Source organism: Otolemur garnettii, unplaced genomic scaffold (genome assembly GCF_000181295.1).
Source record: "Otolemur garnettii isolate 467f Iridium unplaced genomic scaffold, OtoGar3 scaffold00011, whole genome shotgun sequence".
Classification (NCBI taxonomy): domain Eukaryota; kingdom Metazoa; phylum Chordata; class Mammalia; order Primates; family Galagidae; genus Otolemur; species Otolemur garnettii.
In genome coordinates, this window is record NW_003852406.1 from 20769967 (window position 1) to 20783516 (window position 13550).

Genomic DNA, 13550 nt, shown 5'->3' on the forward strand with positions numbered 1-13550 from the left:
TGTAGAAAAGGTATTTTAGGAAATCCAACTGCTGTTCATGACAGAACCTCCCATGAACTTCTTGAACCTTTTTTTTTTTCTTTTTTGAGACAGAGTCTCAAGCTGTCACCCTGGGTAGAGTGCTATGGCATCACAGCTCACAGCAACCTCAAACCCTTGGGCTTAAGTGATTCTCATGCCTCAGCCTCCTGAGTAGCTGGGATTACAGGCACCCGCAATAACACCTGGTTATTTTTTTTTGTTGCAGTTGTCATTGTTGTTTTTAGCAGGCCTGGGCTGGGTTTGAACCCACTAGCTTTGGTGTATGTGGCCAGCCCCCTACCCACTGAGCAACAGGCACTGCCAAACTTCTTGAATCTTATTAAAGGGCATCTTGTAGCAAGTAGCATATTTAAGAATAAAAAAGTTTAAAGATTCTTGGGGCGGCGCCTGTGGCTCAAAAGGGTAGGGCACTGGTCCCATATGCTGGAGGTGGCGGGTTCAAATCCAGCCCCAGCCAAAAACTGCAAAAAAAAAAAAAAAATTTAAAGATTCTTTAAAAGATCTGCTCTCACATCTATTTACCATTGCCTAGAGGTCCCAGCCAGAGCAATAGGACAAGAGAAACAATTTGTAAGAACTGAATGGAAAAAAACTAACATTGATAGAAAACCCAAAGAAATCTTCAAACAATTAGAATTTACTAGGTTAAAGTTATTTTTATTGCTATCTTCCTGCCACCCCAATCCCAACTATGCCCAAATCTTTGGTAAGGAATACTACCTCAACAAGTGGCATACACGAGGTACATGTTTTTTAAAACTGAAATAGCTAAGATTTTTGTCTGGGCAAGGAATAAAGAAAGCATGCTGAGAAGTTAGTATTTAGAGGCAGAGGCAATCGTGAGAGCATGGACCTGGGAACTAGCAGATGTCCTGGGAGGGCTTTGGAGTTGAAGCTGAGCTGCATTCCATCTCCAACAGCAGGAGGTGCCAGTGGACATGGTCAAATGTCTGTAGTGCAAGTTGTGTGTGTCCCAGCCTCCGTCTAGTTTCTGCCCCCTCCCTCTGCCAATCTGTATCCCCCTGGCCCTTTTAGCCCAGGTGCAAGTTCACTATTCTCATTCCTTTCTTCTGGATCATCCAATACACCCCAGCTGCTGCCTAGGTTCGTCCACACTCACTCTGTGTTTCTGCCTGTCCCACCTCCTGCGAGATGGTGGGGGGCTCGTACTGGGCAAGAATCATTTTTTCCTCTTTTTTTTTTTTTTGTTGCAGTTTTTGGTCCAGGCCGGGTTTGAACCCGCCACCTCCAGTATATGGGGCTGGCGCCCTACTCCTTGAGCCACAGGCACTGCACATTTTTTCCTCATTCTGTTTTTACTTGGTTTGAGACTTGGCACACATTGGTGCTTACTAAGCTCTCATTGACAAAGTATTGGATCAAGAGAGAAATGGCTCCAGAGTGCAGGCGGTACTCCCGATGCTCCCCAGGGCTCCTGGTTTGGGGGATACTCACCAGTTGTGGGGCACGACTCAAGTCCTCCTCCGTTGGGGTGGGTCGGTACTCAGTGCTGTTTCCCCAGATGTGACAGGACGTGTTCACCTGCACAGAGGACACACACATGCACGCAGAGCCTCACAACCAGCTCCAGCCTCAGGAGTCCAGGGATGGTTCTTTTCTCTTCTTCCCAGAGAAGGCTCAGCAGTCCTGGTCCTGGGAGAAAGGTGCTGGAGGCTGGGGTCTTGGGGACACACAGGGGTTATGTCTGTCTCCTTCTTGTACCCTCCCCTGAACCAGGGCACTGGTACCTGGTCGGTGAGGAAATCCCTCAGCATCAGCAGGCGGTTGCCGCCCCTGGTGGCGATGGGAACGGTGATCTTCATCATCATCCCGTGGATGGGGAACAAGCCCAAGTTCTGGATCTGTACTCAGAGAAGGGGGGGTGTCAGCACAAACAGCAGCCGTTGGAGGTGGGTGAAGAGCAAGGCACATGGCTTATCGGCCACTTGTGATTCCCCCAGCCAGGCCTGGGGACCAGGCCCAGTCAAGACCCCTGGTGTTTTCACTGTGCGTCTGGCTCCGCCACATCATGGCTGGGGGTGGTGTGTGTGAAAGTGCTAGCAAACCCTGAAAGGGGCCAGGCTACTGAGGCCCAGGACAGGTCTGCAGGGCTGTGAGCCTGGCAAGCAGGGGTCACTGCCATTTCAACTTCTCTTAGCTGAGGGGGATTTTGTTGAGGCCAGGGTGAAGACGATGACATCAGTTCCATATCAGGAGACAGAATCACTAATGAAGGATACAAATAGTGAGTCTGTGATGATTCAGATTCTAGCCGCGACTAGAATTCCAGAGCTGCAGTGATTAGAAGCAGGGCTGTGGAATTAGAGACATGGGGACTCTAACCCTGACCTGCTGTCACAGGTGAGCTGTGTGGCCTCGGGCAGGTCACTAAAGCTCTTTTGAAGCCATGCAAGGCTCAGAGTCTGAAGTCCGGTTTCCAGCTGTCTGCCTGCCCTCAGCGCTCAACAGCTGTAGGAGATAAACTTACCGCAGTTCAGTGGTGGAGGGACCTTGGGGTTCACTGTAGCAGAGACTGCCAGGTTCTTCCTAATTGTCTCTCTCCTTCCTTCGTGACGGAACTGAGGCTAAAACCCCATTCTCTAGCCTCCCTACAGCTAAATCACGATGGTTTGGATATGAGCTGTCCCTGAGTCACAAGCAGTGGTGACTTAGGTACAACATGCATTTATGAACAGAGGCTATTACAGGTAATAGGTAAACGTACCTGTTCTAACTTAACACACAAATTCTGCTCAAGAGCAAACCTACAGAACCTATCTCTTTTGTAACCCGGACACTGCTTATAATGAAAGGTAACTGGAAGTTTGAGGAACTGCCAGGGAGGTTCCTTACTAGGGAGGGACCATGCTTTTCTCCCGCCTTCTTTCTTCAGGCTGCCTGGAATGAGGGTGTGATGGCTGGAGCTGTAGCTACTTTGGACTGTGAGGCAAACTAGAGGTCAATAGTCTCGTGCTGCTGATGGTGGAGCAGAAGACTCAATCTTAGGTGACTTTGTGAGGCTGACAACTCTAGACTCTTTTATAAGAGACAGTAAACCTTGGTGTGTTTAAACTACAGTTTTTTTAATATTAAAAAAATTTCAGCAGTCACACATTATCTTCAGTGATGCTTTTGTGTCCCCCTACACCAGACCAGTCTGGCTGTTTTTCAGATGAGGACTGAGAGGCCCAGAGAGGGCAAGTGACTTGCCTAAAGTTACACAGTGATTGGGTGGCAGAGTTGATATTGGACTCCAGGAACTAGTGATGACTCCAGATTCCTCTCCTCCCCAGTGGGATGTTCTCAGATCCTTTCCTTCACTCTCCACCCTGCCTCCCCTCCAGGCTTACCTTGAAAATGCAGTTGAAGGGAGGCCCAAGGCCGTCATATTTCTCCAGTGAGCTGTTGGACTTGACCTCGTAGTGGCTCAGGCTGCTGCTCCTGCAGAGGCAGAGGACAGGCTGCTGTGAGCTCAGAGAGTGTTGGCTGGATGCATAAATGAATGAAAGAGGGTACAGGCACACATCTACCTCCCCCTGGACCACAAAAGACAGATTTTCTCTTGTGTCTATTGGGAGTACTGTATTACTAAGGATTCTGAAGTCAGGGGAGTAAATGCCACCATTGACTAGCAGTGTCTGCCTCGAGTGAGGGTGGCATGTTTTAAAAGAGCCCATTATTGGTCATCCCTGCCCTGGCCTCTCCTCCCAGGGGTGCTATCTCTCTTCAGCATGGCCTCACCCACTGTGCCCCCTTCCCCTCTCTAGGGACAGCTGCTGTGGGAGGGCCCGACTGTCCTCTCTGTGTTTGCTGTTATATCCTAACTTCTCTGTCTGCCCGTGAGCTCTCCAAGGATAGGGCCTGCTTCCCTCATCAGACCGGGGTCAACAGCACACCAAGAGGGGGCAGTGGGGAGTGGTCTGCCCTGCAGGGCAGTCTTTTCTCACTGACAGTGATCAGAACTGGCAGTGCCAGGCAATGGTAGAAAAGCAGATTGGCCTGCTGTGGGTCTTATTACTGTTTTTAAATTCTCTACAGACCATGCACCCTCCATGACTATGCTGGGGTGGGAGCAGGTGCATGGTTGGATACTTCCTGCTGCCCCTCCCTCTTCTTTCCCCACTTCTGGGAGCTCCCTTGGGGGCCAGGCTTGTGTCTCCTCCTCCCTCTCCTTTGGTACCCTCCCTATCTGACTCACCAGAAACACACGTGTCTCCATCTCACAGTCCCTCAGTGCTGGGGCCAGGCCTCAGTCCGTCCACACCTTCCTGCTCCTGGGGCCCCCAGAGTCCACTTACCTGGTGAAGAGGACATCAGCCTCGTATTTGAGGTGGAAACGCAGGAGGGCTGTGTTGTCTTCTTTGGTGCTGTCCTGCTCGTCACTGTCACTGCAAGGAAAGCCAGGCAGCATGTTCGGGAAGGATCCCGCCTGCTCCTTCTCAGCCAGCACATGCAGTGGGAGGGTCTGAGGCGGCCTGAAGAAGCAGCACACTGCTCCCGGGGGTGGTCACACTAGACAGGCCAGTGAGGGGTCTGAGGCATCCCCCAGGAGAGAAAGGGCTGGGGCAGGAGGCTGATGACATCAGTGTTCTTGCTGCCTTCTCGGGTGCAGGCCACCTGGACTGGTGTGGGCTCAGAGGAGGGCTTGGGGGAGCCAGGAGGCCGCACCTGACCTGGCCACAGGCCCCCTATGTGGCCCCTCACAGAGAGCCCCCGTTTGCCAGGCCAACCCTGGACAACTGTCAGACTCTCCAGGGGTGGTGGGAGATGGCACCGGTGAGAAAGGCTGCCCACTCTGCCCAGGGAGGGAGGGACAACAAGGAATTAACAGTTGGTTAGTCCATTTATCCCTGAATGGACAGGGTCCAGCTCCTATGGGGCGGCTGAGGGTGCTTTGCAGCCAGGAGGACGCTGGAGAGTGAAATGCAGAGACGTGAGTGGGAGTTCTGTCAAATGCGCTTCCCTTTATGTCAGAGACTGTGAACTACGAGGGCAAATGATTTTAGACGTAAAACTGTCTGATTCCTGCTGGTTATAGGCACAAGGTTTTATTCCCTTTGGAAGCCTTGCCCAGGATTGGTGTTGTTGGTTAGAAAAGGGATCCCCAGGACATATAGTCATCCCTCCAAAGCCCCCTCCCCACGCCTCTAACTCATAACCCCCCCCAGCTGTGCCATGCAAGCCCATTCAGTTCCTGGGAGGATGGGACTGGGTCTTCCAAGAGCAGGGAAGAGCCTAAGGGAGGCCGTGCAAACTTTGTCAGGTGGCAAGTGACAAAGGATTCCAGCAGAACTGTAGGTGGGAGGGGAACTGTAACTGTAGCTGGCGTGTGGGTCCCTAGCACACTTGAGACCTCCGACCTGTGTGTGCATGTGTGTGTTGGAATGCTGGTGTTTGGTTTGCCTGGAGACTTTATTTCTCAGCTAAGTGTTGTTGTCATTTACAAGGGTCCAGAGTAGTTGGAATCCCTCTCTCTTTCCCCACACAGAAGTAATTCTGTGAAAAAAGAAAAGTGTGTTTATGACTCACACAGAGTGATTCATGGTGTCAATATATAGCAGGCTGCCTCAGGGAGGCCTGGGAGGAAGGCAGACAGAAAGACCGCACTGAGTAAGGAAAGGTCTCTTAAAAATGGAAAAATTTCCAAGAGGAGAGACGTGACCAGGACAGGAAAAACACTGGATGAGGTATAGTGACAACTAGTGTTCAGCTTGCAGGTGCACTATTTCCAAGCTGTGTATCATTGGGAAATTCACTCAACCTCTCAGAGCTTTCCTTTTTATACCTGTAACTTGGAGGGCAGGGTGGGGATCAATCCTGTTTTGCTAATCATAAAGGCTGCTGTGAGGGCTGACCGTGATGTTATATGTACAGTGCTTTGCAAGTGAAGGTTTTGTTTTTTTTTTTTTTTCTGAGACAGAGCCTCAGGCTGTCCCCCTGGGTAGAGTGCCATGGCATCACAGCTCACAGCAACCTCCAACTCCTGGGCTCAAGCAAGTCTCCTGCCTCAGCTTCCCAAGTAGCTGGGACCACAGGCGCTCTCCATAACGCCTGGCTATTTTTTTGGTTGCAGCCGTCATTGTTGTTTGGCGGGCCAAGGCTGGATTTGAACCTGCCACCTTAGGTGTATGTGGCTGGTGCCTTAGCCACTTGAGCCACAGGCCCGGAGTCAAGTGAAGGGTTTTAAATAACTGCTTTGCACAGAGATAAGGGATGGGCATTGTGATTTACAATAATAATGGTGGCAACAGGGGAGCAGCAGGTTGGCCCACACTTGTGACTGACACCGGCTCCCCCAGGTGGGGGCAGTGAGGAGCAGCAGGGCTTGGTGGTGGGATTCAGTGTGGGGAGGAGCACTTGCTAGCATGGAGATGAGAGAAAGCAGGGCTGGGGAGCAGGGAGCCTGGGGGGAGAAGGGCAGTGGGGAGAAGAGCAGGCAGTCCCTGACCTGCCTGCAGTGAGCTGGATCTCCAGGTGGTGCAGGAAGACGGACTTGCTGAACTCAAAGTCTAGACGGAAAGCCACCTGCAAAGAAGCGGTTGCAAGTCTAGGCCTTGCCTGTGCAGCCCTGGCCTGCCTCCCACATCCCCCTGCAGGCTCGCTGGGGAGGGGGTTTGCTGGTTGGGAATGGGTGGCAGGAGGTAGGGGGCGGACCAGGCACTGGAGAACCTGAGCTGAGCTTGGGGCGGCTGAGGGGGACCCAGCCAAAGACAACAGCCACAGCAAGTTCTCTGCTGAGGAGCCAAACCCTCCCCCTCCTCTTCTTCTATTTTTAATGAAAGGCAACTAGAGGGCAGCAAGTCCAGCTTCAGACTCTTAATGCAGGATTTCCGGTGGAGGCCTCGATGGTAGGAGGGGGAGATGGCCACCACCTTGCACCACCAGATGCAAGTGGTGGGATGGCCACCCCTGCCCTTGTTCTCGGGAGGTGGGAGGGAGGAAGGTCCAGGAGGGCTGAAGCCTTTGCCTCCTTGCCTAGTAGCCCCTGCTGCCAAACTGCTCACCGGGGGCCTGGACCCCCTCTTTGCCCTCTGCCCAGGGTGGCATGGAGCCCCTGACTGTGGCTTATAACATCCTTGCCTCCTCCCCTATCCCACCTAGCTAACTGGGGCCCTGCACAGCCCTCTTCTTTTCTCTCCAGGTCTGACCCCCATGAGACCTCAGGAACCCCATTTTCCCCCCCATTTTTCCTAATCCCACCTCCTGTTTCTTCCTGTGCCCTGGCCTGGGACACCCTGCTCCTGGGGACTTGCTGCTATCCAGCAGCTCCTGTCTTGAGCGCCTCTCTAATTCCTGTGTACAAGCAGCCTGGCCTCATCTTCCTCCTGCTCCAGCACCTTCTGTGGCTGCCCACTGAGCATGGCTGATGACCAAATCCCCACAGTCTGGCATCTCCTGCCCTTTCACAGACACCTTTCACACTCCTGACCCTCTTTTCACATGTGTATTTAAGCCAGTGCTTGAGAGATGGTCATTTCTCTCCCTGCCTCTCCCAGCTCACAGCACAGAGGCAGGGGCTGGAAATCTGAGAGACTGTGAGGATGATGGATGGTGGGTTTGGCCAAGAGGGGGTGAGAGTGTGGTGAGTGGGAGTGGAAAGAATTCCCTCCAACATGAGGGGGTCCTGGGTCTTCTCCCAGGGGGCCTGCCAGCCCATGAGTTCTTTCTTCTGGGAGAAAGAACTAATAAACAATAAGGCCTCTCTGCCCTTCCTTCGTCTTCTCTGTTCACCCCAGTTGCTCTTGCCTCCCTCTGCCCCCCCAGGGCCCACCCGGGTCCCTTCCTCCACATGTCCCAGCCTCAACCTTGGCCTTGGCCCGGAAGAAGGGGTAGCTGACGTTGCAGACTTTCCTGTGGAGTCTCCGCTCCTCATTCACACACTCGATGCTGCCGTCTGAGTCCTCCTGTGGGGGTGGGGTGGGGGTGGTGAAGGACATCAGGACAGCTGTTAGGCAGGGCCTGAGACCAGGTCTAGAGACACCTTGCCCCAGCCTGTCCCCCAGGGGCCGCCGCCACCCCCCCACCATGTTGACTCCTGGAGCACAGTTGCGTGGCACCACATGAGGAAGAGCAGGCTGCACTCAGTGCTGCGGGGCTGTAGAGAGGGTGGGCAGGAGCTTGCACGCATGGTTTGTCATTCCCCGTGTATCAACCAAACGCTGGTCATACCCATTTACAGGTGGGGACACTGAGGCCCAGAGACGGGAAGTGACCAGCTCAGATTCCTGGAAGTTGGCGTGGAGCTGGGATTTAAAGCTGACCCCAATGCCTGTGCTTTTTCTACCTAAAAGTAGAGGCAGTGATTCTGTGGTCTCTGGCTAGCCTTTCTCCCTCTGCCTTCCTGGCCTCTGAGCAACGCTCATGTGTTCATTGGAAGGACTGGGAAGGATCTCTTTGAGACATTAAATGAGGTTTTCAGGATCTTGCATGATTTTGTAATCCAGAAAAACAGTGAGCAGGTTGTGGGCTGATCTCCCTGCAAGGGCTGTGAGGGACTTTTCTGAGGCTCTATTCTGCCCCAATCCAGAGCAGGCTTGCTCCAGAGGTCTAGGAGCTCCCAGGGCCATCAGACAGCAGGTAGGGTGAGGAGACAGCAGGGGACCTGGGATTTCCCCCACCACATGACACTGATGTTCTCAGATATATCTTGAGGGCCTTCTATGTGCTCAGCCTGGCCCAGGCCTGGGGACAGACATGGTAATATCTGGGCAGGGCATTGCTCAGAGATTTGCGATTTCCTCAGAGCATGTGTAAACCTGTGCCAGAGGCTGTGCAGGGCTGGAGGGGCCTCCATGGCCTCTTGGGGCTTCAGGAAAGACATCCCATGCTCATGACACGAGGACTATGCTGTCACAAAGTACAGGCTCAGGGTCCGGCCTCTGGGTGGGTATTGTGCCCTGCTGCTTACTAGCGGTGTGGTACTAAGCAGGCCACTTAACTCCTTTTCATGCCTGTTTCCTCCTCCACTCTCACTACTGCAGCTACCACCAGCACCACTGCTACCTCCAGAGGGTATTGTAGGGTTAAATGCACGTTGAGTGTTAGCATGTGCCTGGATATTTTAAATGGGCAGCATGTGGGTGGTGACCAAATAGGACCAGGAGCTTCTCCAGAAAAGGAGAAAGGAAGTGCCAGGTAGAGGACATGGGTGGGAGCCAACAGGGCCCTTGGTGGGGGTAGGAGGGTCTGAGGGGAGAAGTGGCAGGTGGTGGGTGGGGCGGGCCTTGAATGCCACAATGAGGTGCCTAGAACCCATTGAGACAGAAACTGGGAATATCCAGATGTTTTAAAGTGGGAACCACCAGCTCTGAGCTGTGTTGGAAGGCCCTTCTGAGCTGGCCTGGGGGATGAACTGCAGGCAGGTATGCATATGCTGTGCGTGTGTGCGTGCCTCTGATGAAGGCCCAGGAGAGGGTGGCATTACTGAAGGCCTCAGACTCACCCAGCCCAGTGGCTCTCAGCTATGGTTGAGGTTTAAGAGCCTCCTGCTGCCCAGCCCCACCCCAGACCAAGTCAGGATTGCCAGAGTGAAAATCTGAAAGTAGGTATTTTTGGCTTCCCAGCTGATTTCCAACCAGCAGCTACGATCCTTTCTTTTCTTTGCTTTGGGCAGGTGACTGAAGTCTTACCTTCTGGATCAAGCTGGCAAACTGCAGGTTTGCTGACTGTGAGATATTTAGGACCGTGCTGTAGGCGTTCTCGCCCCTGTTCTCCAGCGTGGCCTCCACCGCCACCCGCCGACGCATACTCTCTATGATGAACACAGTGGTGTCAAAGGACAGCGTGTATGCCGAGCAGTCCTGCACGGGCCTCCTCAGCACCCTCTGGCAGTACTCCCTGTGAAAGAGACACCAGGGATCAGGCAGGCGGAATGGGAATGCAGGGATGAAGCGGAGCCCCAGGATTGGGGCAGAGAGATGGGTCCGGGGTACTTGGCTAGCCTCTGCTCATGGGAATGGCCATTGAGAGAAGAAGGGAAATGGATGGGAGGGCTGGAAAGAGCTTAACGTGCAAGATCGTTTCCTGCCCCAAAGCCCCAGTCTTCCTACCACACAGATCATAGCCTCCTTTGAACCCAGAGTTCTTGTTTGACCTCACTACCCCTGTATCATTCAACTCATGTTTCCCTTTTGGGTTTGGCTGCCAGGAAGCTCAGGGCTAAACATAGTGATAATCCTGATTACTAGGCTAGGTTAAAATATTGCTTCATTTTCCTTCTGCGGTATTTGGATATACTATTTTCATTTATTGTCTATGTCATGGGATATATATCTTCTATCTAAATCATTTCATACTTGAGTAAAAGTCGAGCATAAATTATTAGAAAATACAGGATGGCCATAAAGTTCATGTGCAATGACATCTAGTTAAATTGCACACAAACTTTATGGCCACCCTGAATAGTAAGTAAATTTAACAAATGGTGTTGTTCATTATTTTTCCTTACGTGCTGGTTTGTGTCTTCGTGGGGATTTTGGGTCTCCTGCTCATCCTCTGCTCATCTCCTTAGCATTCTTCCATCACAGGGATTGGGATGCCCAGGCATTCAGCCAATGGACCCTGGAAGTCACCTCATCTCGGGGTGGATGGCAAGCACCCAGAACTCCAAGTTCCCTGTCTCTGCCTTTTCTGTTTTATAGTGTGGCTCCAAAGCAAAGATTTCTTTTTTAAACAAAATGTGTAGAGATTTGATTCGACTTAGTAGTATTCATTTTATAGAGGAGGTAACTGAGACCCAGAGAGAGGAAGGGACTATCCTGAGGTCGCACAGGAGTTAGAGGCAAAGCCTAGGCCAGAACTCAGACTCCAAGGTCAGTGTTTGACCCATGATGCCCGTGAGAAAAATGTGCAGGAAACAACTTGGGGTCCTGGGAGCCCCAGAGCCACCAGCAGTGAAGGGGAAGGATCCAACTCACATGGCTGTGGGCAGGTCACTCCGGGCATCCAGCACGAGGTCAGGGACACAGTGCTCGTCCTCATTGCAGCCATTCCAGAAGGGTACCTGGGCCAGGGAGAGCCAGGTGTAGGCATCTGGGCTAGGTACCCATAGCCTCTAGTCCTCGATTTTGCTGTGGGCTCCTCACCCCCAGAGCACACTGGCCTCTGCCTCTACCACTCTGTCTGGCCTGCCCCTTCCCCAGACAGTACACTCCTTTTTCTCATGCTTTTGCATAGATGCTTCCCTGTTTAAAACATGGCCCCAAATTCAGCTCCTCCTGGTGCTCCTCCAGTTCTTAACCGAGCTGGTAGCACTAGAATCCCCCCACCCCCACTCACCCAGCAGAACAGATCTTGTCAATACTTATCATCTAACTGCGTGGGGGCAAGGTCTTTGGTATTAGGGATACAGGATGAGGAAGACACAGTGTCTATCCTCAGCTCATGGGGAAGATTGGTATGTGAACAAATAACTGTAGTGTGAAATGTACAAAAAACCAAAAAGAACTATGTATGAGAAATAAGAGAGGCAGAGGGGAGAAATAGTTATTTCGGCCCGTAGGTAGTCAGAGAGAGCTTCAAAGGAGGGACAGTAGGTCATCGTTTTGAAAGATGATCAAATTAGCTGGGTGGACCAGAGGGAAAGGGAAATAAGTCCAGGAGGAAGGGCAAGCCTGTGCAAAGGTCCTAGGGCACAATGGCCTGGTGATTTTGGGAAATGACAGGCATTTCCGTGTTGCTGGAATAAGAGACACAGAGGTGGAGGAAATAAAGAGATGGTCGGGGGCACTGTTTATAGGGCCATGCAAATGATGAGTCGCCAAATCTTTAGGCAGGGAGTGTCCTGCCAGACCTGCATACTGAAGGTGCCCCTGGTTGCTGTGGAAGTGTGGACTAGAAAGGTCAAGGCCAGAGACAGGAAGAATCTTGAGGCGGCTGCTGTAGCATTCATGCAAGGGATGGTGCTGGCGTTACTGCGGTCATGGGCATAGAGGGGAGAGACCAGGTTTGTGACCTCAGGGGTGGGATTAATAGAACCTGGTTCAGTCTGGAGATGTGCAGGGTCATGTATGCAGCAGGGAGCTGCATATCCAAGCCTAGAGCTGAGGGGCAATGACTGTCAGTACCAGGGACACAGCCCAAACCCAGGTGGGAGAATGGTTTTCACAAAGCCACACATTTCTTAAATTCATTAACTTTTCTCAAAGGAGAGCTCCCCACCCTAACTCATATCTGCAAGCAAGCTGGCCTCTGGGCTTCCCCACCACGCTGCACATCTGTGCCAGGACACTGACGGCAAAGTCACACAGCCTAGGCAGGGCAGGGACACTCAGGACAGCGACACAGTCCCAGATGGGGGCTTCACCATATTCTAGCACCCAAGTTCATCCAGCTGAGTTCAAGTCTGCAGTGAAACATTCCCTGCTCCCAGCCAGCATACTGGATAGGAAGTCTGAGAACTATATAGTAACTTTCGGAAAAATTTCTATCCAGCTAATTAAAAGAAAGAATTTGATGTAATAAGCTCCTGCTGTACTCAATTATATGAAACGGCTTACTGCTATCGTGGTGTTAGAACAGTGTCAGGCATTTAGTAGAGACGTAAGTAAGAATCTGTAGAGTGATGAGAAGAATGTGTCTCATTTGCTGGGGGCTAGAAAGAAATCCAGATGGACAAAAGTTGTAGGAAGGTAGCTGCACTTCCAAGTCCTGCACATTATGCCATGAACTCTTCTTCAGCGCTATTGCTCTCCTTTCCTTTCCATGTCCCTTCACCATGCTCTTCCCATTTCCCAGCCTTGGTGCTACCGTCAGCTCTCCTGGGATGAAAGTCCATCCTCCCCATCTCTGAAACCCTATCCCATACAGTCCAGCTGAAAGCCACCTCTTCCAGGACGGCCCCCTGCCTTGTCACTCATTGCTCGATTATACTTCCTCTGCCCTCAGGCTGCTCCTGCCTGGCCTATGACACTCATCGCCTCCTGGCATGGAGATCAGCAGCGCTGGGCAGGGATTAGCCTGCACCTGCACCTCCATCTGCTTTGCCGGCCTCAATGCGTTTGCAGAATGAGCAGCAGGTACTCAGTCATGTGCTACGGTCACTTTGTAATTACTGTGATAGGGAAAAAGGTGACTTAGTGTGCCCGGCTTTCCCCTTCTCTGGGCTCACTAAAGAAGGAGCTGGCTTTGCCAGTCAGTGACAGCAGATGCACAGGAAAGGGGGAGGTGTGAAGGGTGAAGGTTTGGTGGAGGAGTGTGGGGGGTTTGGAGATAGGGGCCATGGGGATGAGGGGCATGAATTGGGGGTTCTCGGGTACTACTGTGGCCTGTGCAGTCTTCTCATGCTGTGGGAGTAGGACCTGGGGTAATTCTTGAAGCTGTTTCCTAAATTCTCAAGGCCCAGGCACTATTCTATTTCATCTGCCTCACTGGGCGCTGTGTCTCATGCCTGTAATCCTAGCACTCTGGGAGGCTGAGGACAGAGCACTTGAACTCAGGAGTTCAAGACCAGCCTGAGCAAGAGTGAGAACCGTCTCTACTAAAATAGGAAAAATTAGCTGGGCATTGTA

General features: G+C 52.2%; 1 protein-coding gene across 1 annotated transcript in view; it reads right to left on the reverse strand.

The window, feature by feature from the left end:
- Positions 1–13550, reverse strand: part of ITGA11 (integrin subunit alpha 11) — a 115606-nt gene that overhangs the window by 5055 nt on the left and 97001 nt on the right. Inside the window, exons 19-26 of the mRNA XM_003784461.2 lie at positions 10959–11044; positions 9672–9879; positions 7848–7946; positions 6491–6567; positions 4341–4430; positions 3393–3483; positions 1791–1904; positions 1498–1584 (exon numbers count right to left, since the gene is read on the reverse strand). Of these exons, the coding sequence (XP_003784509.1) occupies positions 1498–1584; positions 1791–1904; positions 3393–3483; positions 4341–4430; positions 6491–6567; positions 7848–7946; positions 9672–9879; positions 10959–11044 (852 nt within the window). The remainder of the gene's footprint in view (positions 1–1497; positions 1585–1790; positions 1905–3392; positions 3484–4340; positions 4431–6490; positions 6568–7847; positions 7947–9671; positions 9880–10958; positions 11045–13550) is intronic.